Source organism: Danio rerio, chromosome 1, assembly GCF_049306965.1.
Source record: "Danio rerio strain Tuebingen ecotype United States chromosome 1, GRCz12tu, whole genome shotgun sequence".
Lineage (NCBI taxonomy): Eukaryota > Metazoa > Chordata > Actinopteri > Cypriniformes > Danionidae > Danio > Danio rerio.
The window spans coordinates 28,330,001-28,351,776 of record NC_133176.1 but is presented as its reverse complement, the minus strand read 5'-3'; the positions used below and the strand labels follow the sequence as shown (position 1 = coordinate 28,351,776).

Below are 21,776 nucleotides of genomic sequence, written 5' to 3'. Positions count from 1 at the left end.
AGCAGAGCAAGGAAATTTTCACAGTATGCCTTATAATATTTTTTTTTCTTCTGGAGGAAGTCTTGTTTGTTTTATTTTGGATAGAATAAAAGTATTTTTTAATTTTTTAAAAAACATTTGAAGGTCAAAATTATTAACCCCTCGAAGCCAATTTTTTCACCTGATAGTCTACAGAACAAACCACTGTTATATAATAACTTGCCTAATTACCCTAACCTGCCTAGTAAACCTAATTAACCTAGTTAAGCTATAAATTTCGCATTAAGCTTTATAGAGGTGTCTCGAAAAATGCATAGTCAAATATTATTTACTGTCATCACGGCAAAGATAAGAGTTATTAGAAATGAGTTATTAAAACTATTATGTTTAGAAGTGAGTTGGAAAAAGTATTCTTTAGTCCACTTAGTGACACTTTAGTTTATGTAACAATTCACACCCTTTACTACTGGCTTATTACCAGCCTATTATTAAGATTTAAACGTTTTTTTAGCACTTATAAAGTATGAAATTACTTTACATCGCTATACCTACCCAACACCAAAACCCAACTACCTTACTAACTATTATTAAGCAGCTAATTAGTAGTTTATTGAACAAAAAGTCTTAGTAGCGATAATATTTTAAAAATTATTTTATTAAAATAAAAATATTTCAATCAAATCATTTTTTTTATTATTATTAAAAACTGCGAGAAAAAACAGTGTGTGAAACTGGCAGCCATTATCTTCCATAATATTTTTTTTTATCCAGCTATTGATGTCAACGGTTATCTTTAGTAGAATTTCTTTAAAAAACAGGGGTGGACTATCCCTGTAAGAACATAATTTTATGATTTGCTTTAATCAAAGACCTCATTGTGAGAATGAGTATTTAAACAGAGCTACAATCTACAAAAACTCAAATAGATTTGTTGTAGAAAAAATTGCTTTTTTACATTCTCTTAAATAAAAACATCTCCCTGACATGTAAACCAGATACCAGCCTGAGGTATCGGCCTGTCTATACCCACACACCAAAATGTAACCCAGATTTGCATGTTGTTAAAACAGAGGGAGGCACAGACTGTGGCTTACAAAGACATATTTACATCTTCTCACACAGATGAAACCGCCTGACACGGCATTGAGGAAAAAAAAATAACCCGCGGAGGCCAGAAGTTTGTGTTGCCACTAATCAGGGCTATTAGAGCTCAATAATGCTCCACTTTAGCCAAAATGAATCCCAATCTGTTTTGCTTGCTACAAAAATAAATCTGCTCGTTTTCCATCAGTACCTGAAGAGCTAAAAAAAAAAAAAAAATAGATAAAATAGCTCCCCGAAAGAGAACAAGCTGTGCATTTGGTAAACGTAATATGATATAAGGCACAAATCTGCAGGATAAACAAAAACAGGAAGTGCAGTACTCTTAATAATGTTGGGTTATTTCAACCAAATTTAGGGTAAAATATAGACAAAACCAGCTGCTGTTTTTTTATCAGATGTATAGGACCAAATTTAACCTACTGATTGGGTTAGGCCATATTTTACCCAATTTTGATTGAAATTAGTTTAAAAAGTGACTTAATGTTTGCTAAAGGCTACTCTAAAATATACTTGGTTATTTAAAAGTGCTCAGTTTTTTAAGTGTAATTGTTTCCACACAAATTGAAGTAAATAAAAGTGAGCGATTGAGAGTGTGTTTAAAGATATTCAAATCTGCAGAGGCATGTGCTTTCAGCCTCGTGACAGATAACCTGCTTGAAGAGGTGTGGCTAATAACTCTTCAGGTAGTGTGTTCCTTGGTCAGCACAGCCAGTTATTGACTGCTCACTTGTCTCTTCCACATTACGAAGACCACTATCAAAAAAGGCTGTTTATGTGAGTGCTTCCATTTTTTATGTTCACTTGGTTTTGCATGAACTCCTCTGAATTAAGGACACTGCGGTGTAAGGATACACTTAACGATACAGATGAAGATCAAAGGAACTGATCTTTCTGCTTGGGGATTTTAAGGTCTGCATTATGACTGGTACTTTTTCACCAGAATACATTCAGCAAGCAAAGACCATTTGCTGCTCCTGACAAAGAACCCGGTGAACCGAATCAGTGACAGTCAGACTATAGTGATTTCCAAGCTGTGCTACCTTTGGGAGCGATTCTAACTAGAGTCATGCCTGTGGTTAAAGTGGAGAGTGATTCTCCCTCTGAAACCACTCTTCCAGTGAATGACAGTCAGAGAGCAGAGCCGCAAAGAGGCCGTCGGAGGAAGAGGCCCCTTCAGCGAGGCAAACCACCATACAGCTACATCGCTCTGATCTCCATGGCCATCGCTAACTCGCCTGACCGCAAACTCACTCTGGGAGGGATCTACAAGTTTATCACCGAGAGGTTTCCCTTCTATCGAGACAACTCCAAGAAATGGCAGAACTCCATCCGCCATAATTTGACACTCAACGACTGCTTTATCAAGATCCCACGAGAGCCCGGTAGGCCCGGAAAAGGCAACTACTGGGCTCTTGACCCTAATGCCGAAGACATGTTTGAAAGTGGAAGCTTCCTACGACGTCGAAAGCGGTTCAAGCGCAGCGACTTCACTACATATTCATCGTATGTGCACGAATCTCCCGTTTTCTCACCGGTCCAGATTGCGCGCTCAGCCTACGCCAACTCCGTCTACTCCAACATGGCTGTGAGTCCGCCATACGCACAACAGCTTCCTTCTGCTTACTACCAGTCCTCCTCTCCAAACTTCACAGCGGGTCAGTCAAGGGTCTTCAGAATCAATTCTCTCATTGGGTCACCAAACCGGATGGGTCAAAACGCAGAGATGATCCCACAGCAGTCCTGTCGCAGTTTCAGTCCTGAAAGTGGCTCCTGCAGTTTGGGAGGACCGGGCTTCCAGCATCAGTCCTGCAACGGGGAGACTGTGCTCTCGTGCTATTCTAGCTCCTCAAACAACATGGCCTTTGCCTACTCTGGCCCAGGACATGGACAAACTCAGGTTTCATATCCACAAGCCAGCACTCAGCATTATGGGCCAGCAGGGAGGATGGCCATCTCCAGCTTGTCTCCCATTGCTGGTGATGCTGTCGGGGACCCTTATGGCAGAACCTCTCCTGCACAGCTGGGCTCTTTTGTTCAGTACAATAACTCTGGTGCGGTAGGAAGCTCAGGAGCCTATATCAGGCATCCGGCTTACTCGGGTAATATGGACAGGTTTGTGTCTGCCACCTAACAAAGGTCACGGATGACTTTTTTTTCATAGCAAGAACCGCTGGCACAGGAACATTTAAGGGAACATTTTTTAGCAAATATGAAATGCGTTGTGAAAAAAACTGTGATATTTAAATTGTCTTATTGTGATTGTATTAATAGAGTAAGATCTCAATTTACACGTACAGATCTTTCCTATTACAACGTTGTAAAAACAAACAAAAAAAGCACAAAGTGCATTTTTCAAAGTGAAAAATGTTTACAAAGATCAAACCTCTTTTTAGTGAGGTCTTTGATTTTTTTTATCATTTGAGTTAAACATGTTTGTGTGCTTTGTATATGCTTTTCTTATAATTGCCATCTATGGTAAAAAAAATATGTTTCTTTCATTTACTTTTCATTGAATTATATTTATTTAATTCAATGACTTCTTTTTTTTTTTACACAAAAGGCTGTTGCAGCATCTTTTAAAGAAAATGTAAATCATATTCACCATTTCTATCTGATACTCACTATATACAGACCTCCACAACAGGCTCTAAAGCAAGAAAATCACATACTAAAAATTAAACCAGTCAGCTAAAGTAAACATACAGAATTTGTCATTTATTTCTAAGAGTGGACATGGCAAATAACATTTCCCCCCAGGTATAACTAAAATGCACCACCACATATTATATTGTTTTAAATAATAAAAAGTATTTAAAAAGAAAAAAAAAAGTATTTAAATTATTGCACCAAATAAAAGTTTAAAAATAAACTTACAGCATCCGGTGAGAAACAGATAAGAGTATTGCTGCTGTTGCTAGACTGCACATATTTACATATGTGGTCAGAGTAAGTGCACAAAAAAATACTATTGAACTATTGTCACTTTACCGAACAATCAGTAACTATTATGTTAAAAAAATATATAAAGCTCCTTCAGTATTTAAAACACTCCACAAATATTAACCAAATTACACTTAAAATTGAAATTTTTTGGTCTCAAAACTCAAATATCAGATTAGTGTAAGTTTTTAACAAGCTCATGAAGTTGCCAGTATTTTCGCTAAGATTAACTTGACATTTTTTAACATGCCATTTTTATCCATTGAATTAGTCCCTGTGTCAACAATTTGTACCCATCCAACAAAAAAAGCAAAGGTAAAAGTCTTAATCATGCGAGAAGGGAAATTTTAGCAGTCATCTGCGTAGGTTTGAAATGACAGGCAAAAGTAGAGACGGAGGTATTGAGTATCAGTGAAGCAGAAGAACACCATCATTGAACATTGTGCTTGAATGGGGTGGATTAAAACATCACAACCATCATCAGGTTTTTACAAGCACTGGCATGATTACAGTAACTGTGATTAATTACTGGACTATCTGCTCATCAATCAGCCTTTATATGTAGGATTCAAACTATGAGTAAACAAACAAAACCAAACAAAAAGCATTCAGTCGGGAATTTCTGTTAAATTTATTTATTTGTTAATGGTAACAATTCTAATAGTTTAAAACACAGGTACAGAATTTAAATTAAGATGATGACGTTTTTGAACAGATTGTGTCAATACACTAATTCAACATTAAAATCAATCTTACAAAGTCAGCTGATTGGCCAACACTTCTCTAGAAATAATGTCTAAAGAATTTTATTTAGTTTAAATGGTTTACTGATAATGTATTACTTTTAAAAAATTCAACTAACACATTTTTTAACTTTCGCCAACTTATCCAAGAAATTCTGCAAGCTTTTGTAATTCAGGACAGCTCTTGACCAGATCGGGTATAGAGGACAATGTCTGTGAATACAAAAAGATAAATAAATAAAAGTAAATGGTGTAAATAATGTTTTTTTTTTCTCAAATATGTACAGTATACAATTTAGATTTTTCCTCTGACCTGTCTGACAGTTTCAATCATGTCGTCAAGCAGATGTAGTTCTCGCTCCATTTTACTCTGGTTCATGGCATGGACCCTTTGCTACAGAATCACAATACAATAATCCAAAATCCAAATGACATCAAAAAGATATTAACATTAAATGCACATTTAGTATTGTACTTAAAGAACATGTGAAATTTTGTCTGATCATACTTAAGCAAAAAGCATTTACTGAATTATTTGACCAGTTCTACCAAGACGATGCATACCTATTCTGTACTGCTACACCACATGCAATAGAATATCAATGAATCTCTAAAATAATAAAATATTATAAAGAACAATAAACAGATAAGACTTACATGTCTTTTCGCCCTCTCCAAGACCTTAGCACGATTTTCCTCAGTTTCCATTAAATTTGCTTTGAGCTTCTCAACCTAAGAGCACAATGTGTGCAGGTATTCATATTAGTTAACATTTACAAAATGAGTCCGTGTCAATTCTAAATAGGAACTACATACAATTTAACTATTTACAATTTAATCACTGTAATTTTTTATATTATAATGACATTGAGTAATACTTTCAATTTTTGACTGATCTAATTGAAAGCAGAAACACTGCCATCTTACTGGAAGTCTCATAATGACGTTGAATTAAATAGTCATGTTAGAATGCATGACAAACTAGGTTGTAGAGAGTTGGGGGTAAAATAGAATAAATATTTAAATATTTAATGGCTCATAGTACTCACTGAAAAAAAATCTGGATGAACTACATTACCTCTCGGAGAAGTCTGATTCTTTCATCTAAGGTTTTGGCACTGGCTGCTGATTGGACGCCCGACTGGTCAAGCTCCTCCCTTAAGGCCTGAACCTCCACCTGTGTCTGCTGCACCAGCCGACGCAAATCAGCAACTTCTCGACGCAACTCCTGTTCCACACAAACAAAGTACAGGCTAATCACTACACAACGCTAACAAGACCACACCATTTTATCCATCAATCATTTATAGCTGAGGTCAGATTTATCAGCCCCCCTGTTTATTTTTCCCCCATTTTCTGTTTAACAGAAAGAAGACTTTTTTAACACATTACTAAACATAATGGTTTTAATAAGTCTTTTCTAATAACTGATTTATTTTAACTTTGCCACGATGACTACATATATTTACTAGATATTTTTAAAAAAAATTCAATACAGCTTAAAGAGACATTTAAAGGCTTAAATAGGTTAATTTGGTTAACTAGGCAGGATACGGTAATTAGGCAAGTTATTGTATATTGATGGTTTGTTCTGCAAACAATTAGAAAAAATATAGCTCAAAGGGGCTAATAATATTGACCATAAAATGTTTATAAAAAAATTAATTCTAGCCGAATTAAAACAAATAAAACTCTTCAGAAGAAACAATATTATGAGACATACTGTGAAAATGTCCTTGCTCTGTTAAACATCCTTTGGCAAATATTTAAAAAGAAAAAAAATTAAAAGGGGAGTTAATAATTTTGACTTCAACTATGTAAGTGGCAATAGAGATTTCATGATGTCAGTAGTCAGTAAATGTACCCTCAATTAATACATACATTATTCTCTGCTTTGTATTTGTGTGCCGCTTCCATATTCTCCTCCATCTCACTGCAGAGTTTCCTCAGGTTTCTTTCATCCTTTAAAAATGCCAAGACATACATATGAATCATGTAATCGTATAATTCATCTTTTGACGCTCTAAATCTTCAAAGCATGTATGAATAAGCTTTTAAACAGTACCTGAGCTTTTTGCTGCAGGACCAAAGCATCTTTGTCCACCTGAGCCTGCAGTCTGTCCACAGTCTGCCGCAGCTGCGAGACCTCCAGGGTGTGTGTCTGAGATGCTTCCTGCATCGCCTCCTGCAGGCCACATCTGAAACAACATACATATATATATATATATATATATATATATATATATATATATATATATATGGTTTATCAGGAATGCTTCATTGTTTCTTATATAAAAGCAAAATATGTATTAAATTGATAATATTATACAAATAAAACTGACAAGTGTGGTTTTGAGATAAAAATGACAGCATTCCCCTTTCTCTGCTGCATTAACATGCATGTTCAACAATAAATATTTGAATATTAATAAATTAATTTTATTAACAGCAAAAAAACTAAATATTTCTGCTAAATAGAAAGTAGAAATGGCCAATTTGCACACCAATCCCTCCACAAAAAAAAAAAAAAAAAAAAAAAAAAAAAAAAAAAATCAACCCTTAATATTTTAGTAAATTATTTAATTAATAAAAAAAATTAATAAACAAAAAAAAAATCAATGCAGGCAGACGCACTAAAACTTGGCACAAAATACAAGGAAGCAAAATCCAAAATTTTGAAAAAAAAAGAGAGATGCAGCACTCTGATGTTCAGGTATGACCAGTTCAGCTACAATTTAAACTTAACTCATGTCATTTTGACTTGTGCCACATTTTACATTACATAAGAAACACTGGACAAAAATACACCATTTGATCACTCGCAATTTTTATTACTCTTCTGTGGAACATGAAAGAAGACGTTTTTTCAGTGGACATGACTGTTGTTTGGTTAAGTGTTCTCCAAAACATTTATTTTTTTGTGTTGCACAGAAGAAAAAGTCATGCAATGTTTACAATATACAGCGAGTAAAATAAGCATTAAACACATCACCATTTTTCTCAGAAAACAAAGTTCTTAAGGTGCGGTTTACTTGACATTTTCTGCAGACGTCTGTAACAACCAAAATAATCCATACATTCAAAGAAATCTAAATTAATTTGTTTAAAAATTAAGTGTAGTAAACTGAATGACACATGGAAAAGTTTTAAGCTAAAGAAAGGGAAGTGGTAAAAGCCCAGAGAGCAGCTGAAATCTCTTAGCAGTAACCAACCCTGCACCTCATCACTGTAGATTAATATTAACTTCTTTAGTGTTTAAATAACCAGGATCATGATGAAGATGAAACCAGGGCGGACATTTCAGCAAGACAATCACCTCACTTGAATCCCACAGAAAATTAGAACTGAAGATTAGATTTCATAGAAGAGACCCCAAGAAACATTATTTCATATAAAGTATTAAATACATTTAATTCTCCTTGTGCCATTCCATTGTTATTACATGCAACTATTTTATCAGATTTTCTTTTGTTTCTGTTTATTTGTATGTTTGGGTTATGTTAACAGCTCCTTTAGAAATACAATAACCAGGAAAAACCATGTGTTTAATACTTATTTTACCCGCTGTTTATTATTATTATTATTATATGCACTTATGCATTTAAGGCAAGCCACATATACCACAACTCAAATTCAAACCCCAGCCTTTCTCCTATTTGCATTAACCAAGTAGTAAACGAATTTGAGACTTACATGGTCTGCTTCAGAGTCTGCTGCTCCATGTCCTTCTGAACTCTCAGTTGGTCTAAGTTCAATAGAAGATCTGAGATGGACTCACCCAAATCAGACAACAGCTCCAGCATATGGCTCCGTCTCACCTCTGAGAAAACATCAGAACAGTTACATATCCATTTTATTCATACACTATTATTCTAGAATATTGTATCTAGACCAGTGCTAAAAAAGCAAAATGTTCTTTTAACTACATATACAGTTGAGGCCATAATTATAAACCCTCCTGTGAAATAGTTTTTCTTTTCAAATTTTCAAATGCACCCTTAAGATTGTTTTGATTGTCCTTTGAACAAACCAGAGTTATCCAAGAACTTGCCTTGTTAACCTACCTTTCCTATCCAAGGTAAATGACCTAGTTAAGCCCTAAATGACACCTATGATGAAAATCATCTTCTGTTTGGGCAGGACTGTGTGTAGGTATAGTGTGTCTACAGTCATATTGGAGAGACAAACACAATAAGTCTCTTTTTTTTTAGTTTCCTGACGTTAAAATATTATCCAAATTACTCCCATTTTGAGGCCCACTGCAACGTGACGTAGGAGTGTGGTTTCCCCACCCACCAAATTTAGTAGATGTGTATTAATGTGTCTTAATATCAACAAAACAGGATGTGCGCATAGCAACTGGGATTAAAAGATCTGTTGAGTTCTCTGTGATCATCAATCATCATCAAATGTGATCAAGAATGAGTTTAAGCATATTTTAAATGTGCATGTTTGTAATGAATTACAGTAGTTTTACCATCTTTACTTTATCACCACAGCTGCATGTCAGTACAATTATAAAAGAAAACACTTCAATCCCAGTTTGTGGATGATAAATCAGGTTTATTTTGTACATTAACATAGCGAATATTCATACAGCAGTGGATGTGCATCTGTCACACGCATGCACTGTGTGTGTGTGTGTGTGTGTGTCCCAAGTGTGCCGCAAGCCTACGTTTGAGTGAAGGTTTCGGCCGTTAGATCGCCCCCTGGGGGCTGGCTGCAGTACAAGTCATAAAGCCCGCCTCCTCCGTGTTAATGAAGGAGACTTGAGCCCAAATAAAAAAAAATATTACACTTGCAATAAAATGTCCCGAAAGATAGTTCTGGTCGATTAAGGCACTGGTTATTGTGCTGAAATAGGTGCAGATCTTCATTTTTGTAAACAGCTTGTTTTTAGCAGTAATTTAATGCTGGGCGTGTCATCGTGATTGACAGCTGTGATTGACAGTTTCTCAAAGCGCGGCGTCTGAGCTTCGGCAGGAGACTGAAGTAGACTGAAATGTTATTATTCGATTTCTGTGTTATTTTACCATGACAAAATGAGTTCAGCAGTAAACTATAGTTTCTGACATACATGATCCTGGTGGAACACTGTTTATTCGCTAAGTTCAGGGCTTTTTTCGGGCTTTATTAGTTTGCTGATACACGCCTAGCCACCCAGATAGCAAAACACAGTTCCGGCTAGATTCTCGCCTGCCGGAGACTTATCTCTTAGAGCTCAGACTGACTAATGTTACCTCTGCTGGACCTACTCTGGATGCCTGGACTCACTGCCCGATTCCAGTCCGAGTCAATCGAGCCAGATGCGGCGGCGAGCGAGCAGGCGCTGCCGCATGCGAGCCGGAATCAGCCCGCGACGCCGCGAGTAAGTTGTGCGCTGCGGCCTGGAGCTGGCGCGATTGAATATATAAAACCTTCATATTTGTTAACGTTATTACATCCATTTGTGTTGATATGACAGCAAACGCATGCTGAGAAGTTCGGGGGGCGGGGTTGATTTTACATAAAGCGTTTGATAGGAAGCTCGACTCTGCTCATTTTCGCGGCTCCTCCTCTGGCTCCATCAGACAGTCCTTCTGCGCATGTCTGGCTCCAATTTCAGCAGTCTTTTGCGACAGTTTGTGCCCGTCAAGCAGGCGTTTTGCCCTCAAGGCGTTCAATGGGAAAAAGGGCTGTCGCGTCGTCCATATTTTTTACAGTCATTGGTGTGTCCGCTGTGTGTGTGTGTGTCCGCTATGTGTGTGTGTGTGTGTGTGAACTTTGTAGCGACATTGTGTGTCACTCATCATTCTCATTGACTCATTAACTCCACAACACGGGAAAGTTTCATTGGTTAAGTTCTTACTGTAGTATTTCTAACAAACGTTACGTGAGATATGCTTCCTTCATGTCTGTCACTGTACTGGTTCAATCGCAGCCAGGGTGGAGATTGAGGCACACTCTGACAGGCACATGGGAACGGTGGGCGGGGAGAGTCGGCATTAAAGGCACAGGCAACAAAAACAGCTACATTGTGTTCAGAGCAGAAAATTACTAACTTTTGAAAGGTATAATAAAAAATCTGATGGGTAATTTGAGCTGCAACTTAAAGGGCCACGAAAACCCACTGTTTAAGCAGGGTGTTTTCACACTTCTAGTTTGGAAAAAGTCAGGAAAGTGGGTGTGTCAAGCTCTGTTTAGGTGGGAGTGTCAGGGGAGAGAAAGAGGGAAGGTTTTGGATAAAAATTGGCAAGCGCTGATTTTCAGAGGCAAAACAAACACAGACGCAAGGAAAGGAAGACAGTGACTGTGTTAACATAGACATCACTCATTCATTCATGCATGCCCCCTGTGACAAACTGCTGGAAGAGTGTAGCTTCAATGGAATGTTTGATACTACACGGCAAATGGGAGAAAAACTCAGTAGGTATCATCAGAAAGCAGTGTTTGTATAGACTATCCTGTTACAAAATGCGGTGAAAATTTTACACGACATAATAGTTTGATAAACACTAAAGGAATACTACCGATGATGCAAACTAACTTTGCCATTTAAATAAACAAACAAAGGCCACTGATCGCTCATTTACCAAATCTGTAGAGACAGGACAATCAACACCAACTGGAACCACGTCTTTTTTACAAGGAAATAAGTGGCAAATGCGGATTTCACCATTTTCAGATGTAAAAAGATCTTGGGTAAAAATGTTATTTACAAACGCATTTCTGCAGCGTGTCGTGTGCACTGTAATCCACACGTGAGTCCAGCTGTGCTCTCATAGCGGGAAATGAAAACAAAACCTTTGTTGCAGCACATTTATAAATGTAACACTGACGACCCACATCTTTAAACAATTCTTCTTCCACTTGTTTTGGCAACACAATGTGGCCAAAATCTGCCGTCTGAACACTGTAACAGGTAAAAAGGTCTTCGAAGCTATCATGCATATTAATGAAGTTGCACCTCATACACAATAGAGCACGCTGATTAGTTTGAACCAAGTCTTTCTCATGTATTAATGCTACACACTCCGAAACGTCACGATGTACTCGCAGGTACAGACATCCACTCTCTATACTGGAATACACGCAAAGATCTAATCGGCGTGATACAGCTTCAAAAATTCATTTCAAACCGGAAGATTAAATTTGCTCGAAATAACGCAAAAACAACCAATTTTCACTTTTTTTGAGAAATATGTGTCCAAATAGTGTTTTTAGCAGCATGGGACACATATATGACTGTCAACAGCTCAAAAATGTGTTTTGGTGTTTCGTGACCCTTTAACAGATTCTGGAGACTTATCTTTAATTATGAAAAAGGCCCTTTAAAATGCCACTTTAAGCTAAATACTAGTATCTTGCAAAATAACTAATGAAATAGCATGTATTGTCATCATGGCAAAGCAAAATAAATTTGTTATTAAAAATTAGGTAGTAATCTACTATAATTTAGAAACGTATTGCAATCTCTCTGTAAGACAGTGGCTTACATCACTTTAATTTTCATGTGAAAACGTCTCTTACTTTGGTTCTCAGTAACACATTTACTCACGGGGAGCATAGTTTCTGCGCATGGACACACATTCTTTCATGAACAGAGCCAGCTCAGAGATTAATTAAAGAAATGGGGGAAATGCAAAATATTCATTTTAAATTTTTTATACAAAACCGAAAAAGCTGCAATATCCATATGTATGTTGAACCGTGAAAGTCATACTGAATGCTTCAATATTATACAGAGTACTGTGGCACACCTAATAGCAACACAGTCTTAGTTTAACTCTAGGTACTAGCAGTTGAGGACAAAAACACAATGTGATATCGGATATCTAAATGCATTATTAGCTGGTAATAAACATACCTTTTACTTCAGTCTGTGTAGTTTGCAGTATTCGGGTAAAAGCGCTGGTTTCGCTGCCAATACAGTCTTGTGGCTCTTCCCTCTCCTCTGCAAAACATCAGAAAACATAAACGAGTCGAACAGTAATGATGATATATTAATTAAGTTACCTCTTGATGGAAAAGTGCTTCAACCCTATAATATACACAATACTGACATAGAACAAAACTATTTCTATGAATACACATTCATAGGTCTTAGGTGTACTTTTGATTGACAACAGTATTCACACACCTTTTATGTTTGTGATTATTGGACAAGACAAAAAGCATTTTTAACCTGTTATTTAGTTTGCATTTGTTTACAGTAGCAGCTATAGTCAGAATCGCTAATAAGATAATCAAATGTCCCTGTATTAGTAGCACTTGCCAAATTGACACAAAGTATGGAATATTAACACACCTGAATCCTCTGAAGTCTCTGTTTCAGGTTCTTGTGTCTTCATAATAGCCACCATAATAGAATCCACAAAAGAGCTGGAGGGATGTCGATGAGTTTGCAGAGTGTTTTCAGAGGACTTTGACTCCTGACCAGTGAAAGATGGCAACAAAATGTTAGTTCAGACAAAAAAAAAAAGTTGTGTGAACAAGTATTTTTGTAAAATTTTAATAGTAATTTTTAAAAAGTCATTAAAATTTTACAGGAGTAAATTACATTTTTGTAAATAATACTTTTACATCCAACCAGCACAGAAGTGAGGCACGCCCTAGACTAGAGAACTAATATTTTCAAATATATCATTGATTAAACATTTTCTGTAAATAAAATTAGACTGACAGAAAGCTATTGGTGATCGAGCTGCATAATAAAAAAAGAGACGGATGTTTTTTTGTACAGGTGTCTGCAGCTTAAAAATTTAAATATCAAAAAAAAAAAAAAAAAAAAAAGCTAATATGCATATATGTCTACTGTAATAAAAATTATTGCAATGTAACACAATATTTCATTAAGACACAAGCAAGTTCACCCTAAAACTCTTGGGGTCTTAAGAAGTGTGCAACAAATTAGAAACTGATATCATAAAAGAACGAGGTTTTTGTGAGCTGCTTTACCAACAAAGGCCTCTAGGTGAAATTTAAGCACAAATTTGAAGATTCCTAGACAGGGTCTCTGCAGATAACATGATGTCAAATGTAAGACTTTTTACGACCTTTTTAAGACCATTAGGTATTACATTTAAGACCTATATCGCAATATCAAAAACACACGAGAAAAAACATAAAAGCACAAAATTAGGGGTAAAATTTTTTTATTTAAATTGAACAGTACTAAAGACAAATTAGATGCACCAATGAGCTACAGAAAAAAAAAAACATAACGCTAATTTATACTTTCGCCTGGCACCGCATCGCACACCTTACAAAACGGATGAGGCTTTTATACTTGACACGTTCACCATTGAGATATTTTTTTAAATGACAGGGGGCAGTCAAAAAAAACCGACAGTAAAATCAGACGAATAAAAAGAGAATCATTATCATTGAAGATGTTTTTAAGTGCTGCCTTTCCTCACAGTTAATTCCCCTCATCTCTCCGAATACCCCAAATCCAACGCATCTTAATAGTTTAATCACTGGAAAATCTATTAAACCACATATAAGGATGTTTCTTTTTCGAATTAGTACAAAAGGTACACTACAAGATTGATTACTCGTCTCCGCGATTGCACTTTGCTTCTACCGGAACAAAGTTTTCCCTACTTCCGGTCCCGATCGCTATTTTGTGAAGGCCTATTGGACTAGTGAAATAAAGAACTACAACACCCTAAAAACCTAGCAACAACAACAAAAAAGAATTTCAATGAGCATTAGATGAGTGTTACATGAACATCGCAAAAATAAGACCTGTGCAAAATATTTAAGAGCTAGAACAGCGAATTTAAGGCTTTTTAAAGCCTTAAATTTCGATTTTTAAATTTTAGACTTTAAGACTTTAAGACCCCGCGGGGACCCTGCTAGTAGTCATTAAGTTACTCTAAATTAAACTATATTTGACTATTTTTGACAAACACTAGAATATTCATTTTTTGCATAATAATATAAAACAGAAGTTTGTAGCTACGGAAGTGTTGAACTTTAAATAGGAAAATTATTAATACTCGTTTTTGAAAGTTGAGTGAGATGCTAATGGTCTAATACAGGGATGGGCAACTTTGGTCATGCAGGGGCACTGTCCAGCAGAGTTTTGCCCCAACACTAATCAAACACATCTAAACAAGCTAATCAGTGTCCTTAAGATTACTTGTTACAATAAATATATATAAACTAGATATCGCATACCTGAGCATGCGTCAATAGAGCCGCCACATTTGTACAGTGGTCCCAGGACAAATGTCATTCAATGCCATTTCAAAGATGCTGAACTTTGGCGCTGTGTACAGGTGTAGTAACGAGCAATCAAAGAAAACAAAGCACAGAGGCATAACATTTTATAGGTAAGATTTCATTTTTTTACGTTTGTGTATGTTTCGAACGTTTGTGCTAAACAAGTAACGTTACTGATAGTAATACAGTCACTTACTGCATTCACCATAAGGCAGAGTAGCACCAAACTCGTACTAAATAGTAGGCTTATGCTAGTTTTTTTTTTTTTTTCATAAAAGCAGCAAACAATGTAAATGAAATATGGCAACAAGAAGCTGCGGTGCTAGAAATTTGTATTATTGTTGGCTAAGTAAACAAGTCGTTAAGGGAAATTAATTCACAAACAAAATGCTCCCTCCGTTAGAATTAGAAGTGAAAGTAGAAGAGGGGGTGTGTTTCAGGACACGGATTAGATCAAATTTAGGAGGGAGGGAGGATAATACATTTCCATACACACAAACACATGCTCTTTGTCGGCAATACCGGTGTGGTCACTTATCTATCGATGTGGAAAAGTGATAATGTAAAATTATAATTTTCGTAATTTAAAAAAAATATTTGCATACTGATCACAGATACATGTATACATGTGTATATATCTCAAGCTCTGCATGGCCAGTCCTCCACTGCACCTTGGTCCCACATTCATTTTAAAGGAGCGCTATCCTGTACAAAAATGGCGGCTTTATTGACGCATTACTTCCAATAGACAAAAACAGGGTGGGCAACATCTAACGTAAATATCTTTGACTAGCTACAAGCAGGTGTGTTTGATTAGGGTTGAAGCTAAAATACACAGGAGAGTGGCCCTCCAGGACTGAAGCTACCCATCCCTGGTCTAATCCAGTTCAATGATTTATGTTAAGCTGAGATAAAAGTGCTCATGCCAGACCCAGAGATTAGCAAATCGACTTTGTAATCTAGAGTAGAGAATTATCTAGAGAAATTATCTTCACAAATAAAAATATTTCAGCTCTCTCACTCTCCATAGACTGCAATGGTCAACCATGTGATGTCAGTGGTTCAATTATAATTCTACAAAGCATCAAGAACATTTTTGTGCACCAAAATGGTCAGGGTGCACGTTTATTACAGGCAATATAATGTATTGCCATTTGAGTCAACAGCATGACAATCAAGTGTTGTAATGCCTGTAGTGTATGCGCACCCTAGTCTAACGAGGAAGACATTTGCACTTGAAGCTTTGTGAGATTAGATTACAGTTGAAAAACTGAAGCCCCATGGAATATTTTAAAGGGCACCTATGGTGAAAAATCTCTTTTCAAGCTGTTTGGACAGACATGTGTGTAAGTATAGTGTATAGACCAGGGGTCACCAACCCTGTTCCTGGAGAGCTACCTTCCTGCAGAATTCAGTCCCAACCCTGATCAAACACACCTGAACCAATTAATAGTACCTAAAGCAGCACTTGATAATAACAAACAGGTGTGTTTGGTCAGGGTTGCAACTGAAATGTGCAGGAAGGTAACTCTCCAGGAACAGGGTTGTTGACCCCTGGTATAGACCATCATATTGGGGTGATATAAACACACCCAGTCCTTTTTTTTTTTTTTTTAACTTAACATAAAAACTGTGGACCAATTTAAGCGGTTTTTAGATTGACCGCAACTTGACATAGGAGTGCGGTCCCCCCGCCCACCAATATTGATTGACAGGCGCATCACCATATCCTCAGTTTGTCGTTTCACGTCCACCATTTTCGATGGTGGACGTGATAACGATGTCACTAAAGGAACACCCTTGCTCTATTTTAGATGCAAGGCTCAGTGGGCTCAACACAAGATCAACATTCATTACATGATCACTCTCATCGGAATCATTGTTTGTTATTTTGTTTGTTTGTAGGTAGGTTTGCAAACGTGTACTTTTCATTGCGTCTACCTTAAACTTCAGCCGTTTGTATTTCTCACGGTCACAGAAGCTGCCTGTGATCTTAACTAGGTGCAGCTGGAAAGTGCGAGCTCATTGCCTCACGTGAGTGTCTCTCCATAGGAAATAAAATAACGAACTTGCCTGCAGGTCGCACACCAGAAGCGCCGCTCGGCGATGCGCAGCGTAGCGCCATGCATTTTAGAATTCTAAACATGGGTTTCTATCAGGGTACAAACACTGCCTGTCAGTCTGTTGCCAAACACAGAGTGGGGGAGCTCTTTTCTCCGCCCCCTTGTTACATGGGCGGGAACTTGAAACTAATTTTCATGTGAAGCAACATACCCCTAAAACAGCGAGCTGTGTACACGCCCCCAAAATAACACTTTTTAACACATTATAAAGACATCTGAACTGTAGTTTCAACTGAACCTAAACTAGCACATTTAAAAAAACTATAATATTAAATCTTAAAGGGGTAAACTATGTGTCTTTTAACAATTTTGATTCCTTTTCTCTAAAGTGAACATCTCGGGATTGTTGCAGTCCACGGAAGATAAGAGAGCTCTTCGATAACATCAAGGTCAGTGGTCTCAAACTCAATTCTTAGAGAGCCGCAGCTCTGCATAGTTTAGCTTCAACCACCTTTAACTCGCACCTGCTTGATAGTCCATAATAGTCTTGCACACCTTGACTAGTTGGATCAGCTTTGTTTGATTAGGGTTTGAAGCACAACTGTGTGGAGTTGCAGCCCTCCAGGAATCACATTTGAAACCTATGATCTAAATCGAGTGCCCAAACCCTGCTTCTGGAGATCTACTTACCTGCAGAAATCAGCAACAACCTTGATCAAACGCCTGTTTTAATTATCAAATTCTTCTTCAAATCCCACTTAGTTGGTTTAGTTGTGTTTGATAAGTGTTGAAGTTCAACTACGCAGGAAGATAGATTTCCAGAAACAGGGTCAAAAATATCTTTAATTTATGAACAGTTCTCAAGGCACAACCGGAGTAATTTTTTTTTTCGGGTAAAATAACCTTTTAATAAATAATAAATAAACTAACAATGCTGCACTCACATTCACTATTATTTTACACAAATTGATGCTGGAATTAAATTTCTATCCTTTGGCATTTGTTAACATAAGTGCAGCCACAACTCTATTTAACCAGGAAAAGTCTGCCTTTGAGTCATTTAAAAGTAGGTAAAAGTTGAAAATAGAGACCTTGGAGGTTAGGGATTCCTTTAGGATGTTTGTGAGATTGCAAACTCTGTGGTTTAGGAGCATGACATCATTACACGCCTGAGCCATCTGCTCTCCCTGTTCCAGCAACATCCTCCGAGCTTTGTCCCGTGTGGTGTCCAGCTCTTCCTGTCGAGACTCTTTCTCAAGCCTTAGAAGAGAGATGGCATCAAAAAAAAAAAGCTTGCATTAATTCTAAGATAACTGCTTTAAAATTTAACAGTGGTTAGACAGGAATATGCCGTTACCGCAGCTGCTCCAGTGCAAGTTTGAGGTCTTCACACTCCAGGTTTCTCTCTCTAAGGCCCTGTAAATGGCATCGCAGCAGTCGCTCACTTTCTTCCATCTGTTCACGAGCCAGTTCATTTTCTGCCTGCAAGAACTGTCAGAACACAAATTTCTTATACTGTAGGCAGAATTGCATTGTTAAAAGTATTATGGATATACACTAACAAATGCAATGTATAAATAACTCCTCACTTCACTCATTTCTTTGGCACTGGAGAGTTCAGTCTGAAGTTGATCCATCTGACCGAGCTGACGGCGGTGAATCTCAGCTTCAGTTTGGAGCTCTTTAATCAAGATGTCTCTCTGTAACAGTGCTTCCTCAAATTCCTCTAGCTGTTTCCTAGAAGTTTCCAGCGCTTCTTCAAGACTGCCGAAAGCATTTATTTTATTAACATTTTTTTTTGTTCCTTTTTTTTTTTTTTTTAAATAAATCAATTATATTTGTGCTAGCATTTAAATATCAAGATATACCAGTTGGCTCTCTCTGTAGCTTGCTGTGCATCACACACTGACTGCTGCAACCTAGAGAAGAAAATTACAAGTTAGAAGTTCACTATATATTTTGTTGACCATATCACTGTCAGCTAATATTACACACTGAAACTATCTGATCCAAGTTTTCTTCATTCTTCATTGTATAATTACAGCTGAACAGCTCAGAATGTCACATGGAATGTTTTGAGTTCCTACTAAGCCAAATTTCTTATTTCCTGACTAAATAGCTCAATTTCAGTGACATTTAATAAACAAAAAACAGGCCTTTGTTCATTGCATGACATTAAAATGGTTTTAGCTTGAATGATATTTAACAGGATTTTGATAGCCACTATGAGAATGACAATAAAAAAAGAGATGCCAAGTGTCTTTGCATGACTACAAATTGGTCCCTCTGCTGTATTTGATAGCTTGATAGTACTTTTACAAACATTCCATTTTTGTTGTCTAATTAACACCCAGTCTGGTCATTTTAAAGCCAAAGCTCTTAAAATGTATATTATCCAGACACGTTAGCCTTAATTAACAGGTACAGTTTGGTGACTCCATTTGACTAAAGTGACTGCCAGCTGATGAATGTGAATTAAATAAAATGGAGCTAAAAAAAAAAACTCAATATGACAAAAGATTTGAGACATAAAATGTACATAAAATTGAAACTAAAATGTAATTTCAACATAATAAAAAATGCTGATAATGCATGACTTTGAAAAAATTATATAAAAATTCCCCGACTTCTAGAATAATGGACCTTTTAAAATTGAATGATATTCCAAAAATTCCAAGACTTTTGGTTCCTTTTCTGGACTTCTGAATATCATGTGACCATTTCTTTCTATAGTCAGAGAACTCTAGGATTTCATCTAAAATTTCTTCATTTATGATAAAATGAAGAGTGAATGTGTAAGGGGGTGACTTGAGAATACATTATTTGAGTGAAATATTCCTTTAAGTCAACTTGATCTGCAATAAATAACAAAAGTTAATGGTTACAAGTCTAAACTGGAGCTCCATCAATTGTTGTATAGTTGTATTTATAGTGACTATTTTAAATTTTGAGATTCCTTTTGCAGCATCGACAACGTAATTTAGTAGATTCCTTTAAATAGACTTAAGCAATCATTTATTTGCTCAAATGTAAAATAAGATGAAAGGTTTTGTGTTTCAAATCAACAGGTTGCAGATGAAAGTGATCTAGGTTGCAAACTAATACAGCATTACTGTTTTAAAGCTTGCTTAATGCTTTAAGCTAAATAGTAGTATCCTGCAATAAAAATAGTACAATACTATTTACTGACAGTCATCACGGCAATAAAAAAATAAATTAGATATTAAAACTATTATGCTTAAAATGTGTTAAAAAAATATCCCCTCTCCTAAACAGTACATGGCAAATATTTGAAAAAGAATTATAATTTAACAAGAGCTAATAATTTTGACCTCAAGTGTAATTTTTATCTTTAACATTTTCTTAATGTTATAAACAAATAAAAAAAATGGGATACTCTCCTTTTATTTGGAAAATGAAATGCATTGTTCATGTAATATGTTTGTTTTCATAATTGCTCTTTGTAACCTGGCTTTTTAATTAAACAAATTCTTTAACAAATGCAAAGAAACTTTAAAGTTGTAAAGATGTGCAACAGGATAAATAGAAAAAATAGAATTGAAATTAAAAATAGTTTTGGAATCGCTAGAATCGGATTCGATTAGATTGTGAAGTTCCTAAAGATTCCCACCAGAAGCGGCTTGACTGGCTTATTTAAAATCAAAAGTCCTTAAGCATATATAGATCATTATACATTTAAATGCCATATTCCCAAAGGTGGATTTTTGCTGACATACTTGCTGGTCTCAGAGGCGAGGGTCTGTTCCAGGAAGGCGTAAGAGGCCAGTGTGGACGTGACTGTGGCTGAGAGCTCAGTGCTTCTCCTCTGCAGCAGAAAGCGCTCATCTTCTGCCTGATTCAGCTGCTCTCTTAGGACTAACATCTCTGAATAAACACAAAGCAGAGTCAAGCAGATGCTCACCTTTTACTACACAGGGTCAAAAGTAAGTCAGTGTCACACCTGAAGTCATGATGGTCTGCTGCATGTTCAAGTCTGAAATCTGCTGACTGGCATCTTGCAAGCTTGACCTCATGTGCTCTAGTTCATTTTCCATCTGGGAGTTTATGGAAAGGGCAATTAAAAAGAGAGACTGCATTTAAATTAAATAAAAGTTGTTAGGACTGCGTTGTTGTGTTTCTGTGTGTTGATTTTGATTTCTAGATTGGGGGCGTGCCTTCAGCGCACCTGATGCTGGTCGGCGCCCTTATTTAAACCCCGGCAGAGTGTTTGTCGGGGCCGCTGTCCATTCACTTGGCAGTTGGCCAGAGCCACGCTCCTATTTGGGCATTATGCTTTGTTTCGCATCCATACACTATCACTGACAACATTTACCGCATCCATACACTTACATTTCACACTGATTGAACATACTGATTCTGATATTTTGATTATATAATTTAAAGTGAGTTAAATAAATCTTATTTTTGATTATACTTCTCCTTGTCGTCTCCCTTATTATGTTACATTCCTGAGCCAGGTGTAACAAAGTTTTTAGAAGAAGATTAAAAAAGTATGCTATGAATATTTTTGATATTATAATTAGCAAAAGCATTTTACTGAGAGTTTTAGACAAACAAATAAAACAAGTCAATTTAGCTGTAATTGTAAAAAAGCGTCTGTCTGGACGGCTAAAACAAATATATGCAAACCCAGTTTAAACTACTTAATGTTTTGAAATTCAAGTTTTTTTTTTAACATGAAACGTATCTTTATAATTTAGTGCTATTTTAGTATTAA

General features: G+C 36.4%; 2 protein-coding genes across 2 annotated transcripts in view; one reads left to right on the top strand and one right to left on the bottom strand.

Moving 5' to 3' along the window:
* Positions 1-56: 56 nt before the first annotated feature.
* On the top strand, positions 57-3,781 carry foxe1 (forkhead box E1). Its single transcript, XM_005159910.6, has one exon. It carries the CDS (start codon positions 2,150-2,152, stop codon positions 3,212-3,214), a length of 1,065 nt encoding a protein of 354 aa, XP_005159967.2. The 5' UTR covers positions 57-2,149; the 3' UTR covers positions 3,215-3,781.
* Positions 3,782-4,642: 861 nt separating this feature from the next.
* Positions 4,643-21,776, bottom strand: part of si:dkey-25o16.4 — a 32,300-nt gene continuing 15,166 nt past the window's right edge. The window contains exons 12-26 of the mRNA XM_690920.9: positions 21,000-21,093; positions 20,776-20,923; positions 18,907-18,957; positions 18,628-18,802; positions 18,396-18,529; positions 18,130-18,298; positions 13,054-13,177; positions 12,613-12,699; positions 8,460-8,586; positions 6,832-6,964; positions 6,648-6,728; positions 5,845-5,994; positions 5,424-5,498; positions 5,080-5,160; positions 4,643-4,979 (exon numbers count right to left, since the gene is read on the bottom strand). Of these exons, the coding sequence (XP_696012.5) occupies positions 4,908-4,979; positions 5,080-5,160; positions 5,424-5,498; positions 5,845-5,994; positions 6,648-6,728; positions 6,832-6,964; positions 8,460-8,586; positions 12,613-12,699; positions 13,054-13,177; positions 18,130-18,298; positions 18,396-18,529; positions 18,628-18,802; positions 18,907-18,957; positions 20,776-20,923; positions 21,000-21,093 (1,701 nt within the window). The 3' untranslated portion in view covers positions 4,643-4,907. The remainder of the gene's footprint in view (positions 4,980-5,079; positions 5,161-5,423; positions 5,499-5,844; positions 5,995-6,647; positions 6,729-6,831; positions 6,965-8,459; positions 8,587-12,612; positions 12,700-13,053; positions 13,178-18,129; positions 18,299-18,395; positions 18,530-18,627; positions 18,803-18,906; positions 18,958-20,775; positions 20,924-20,999; positions 21,094-21,776) is intronic.

Coding starts and splice junctions, on each gene's coding strand:
- foxe1 (XM_005159910.6), top strand. CDS start 2,150: ATGCCTGTGGTTAAAGTGGAGAGTGATTCTCCCTCTGAAACCACTCTT.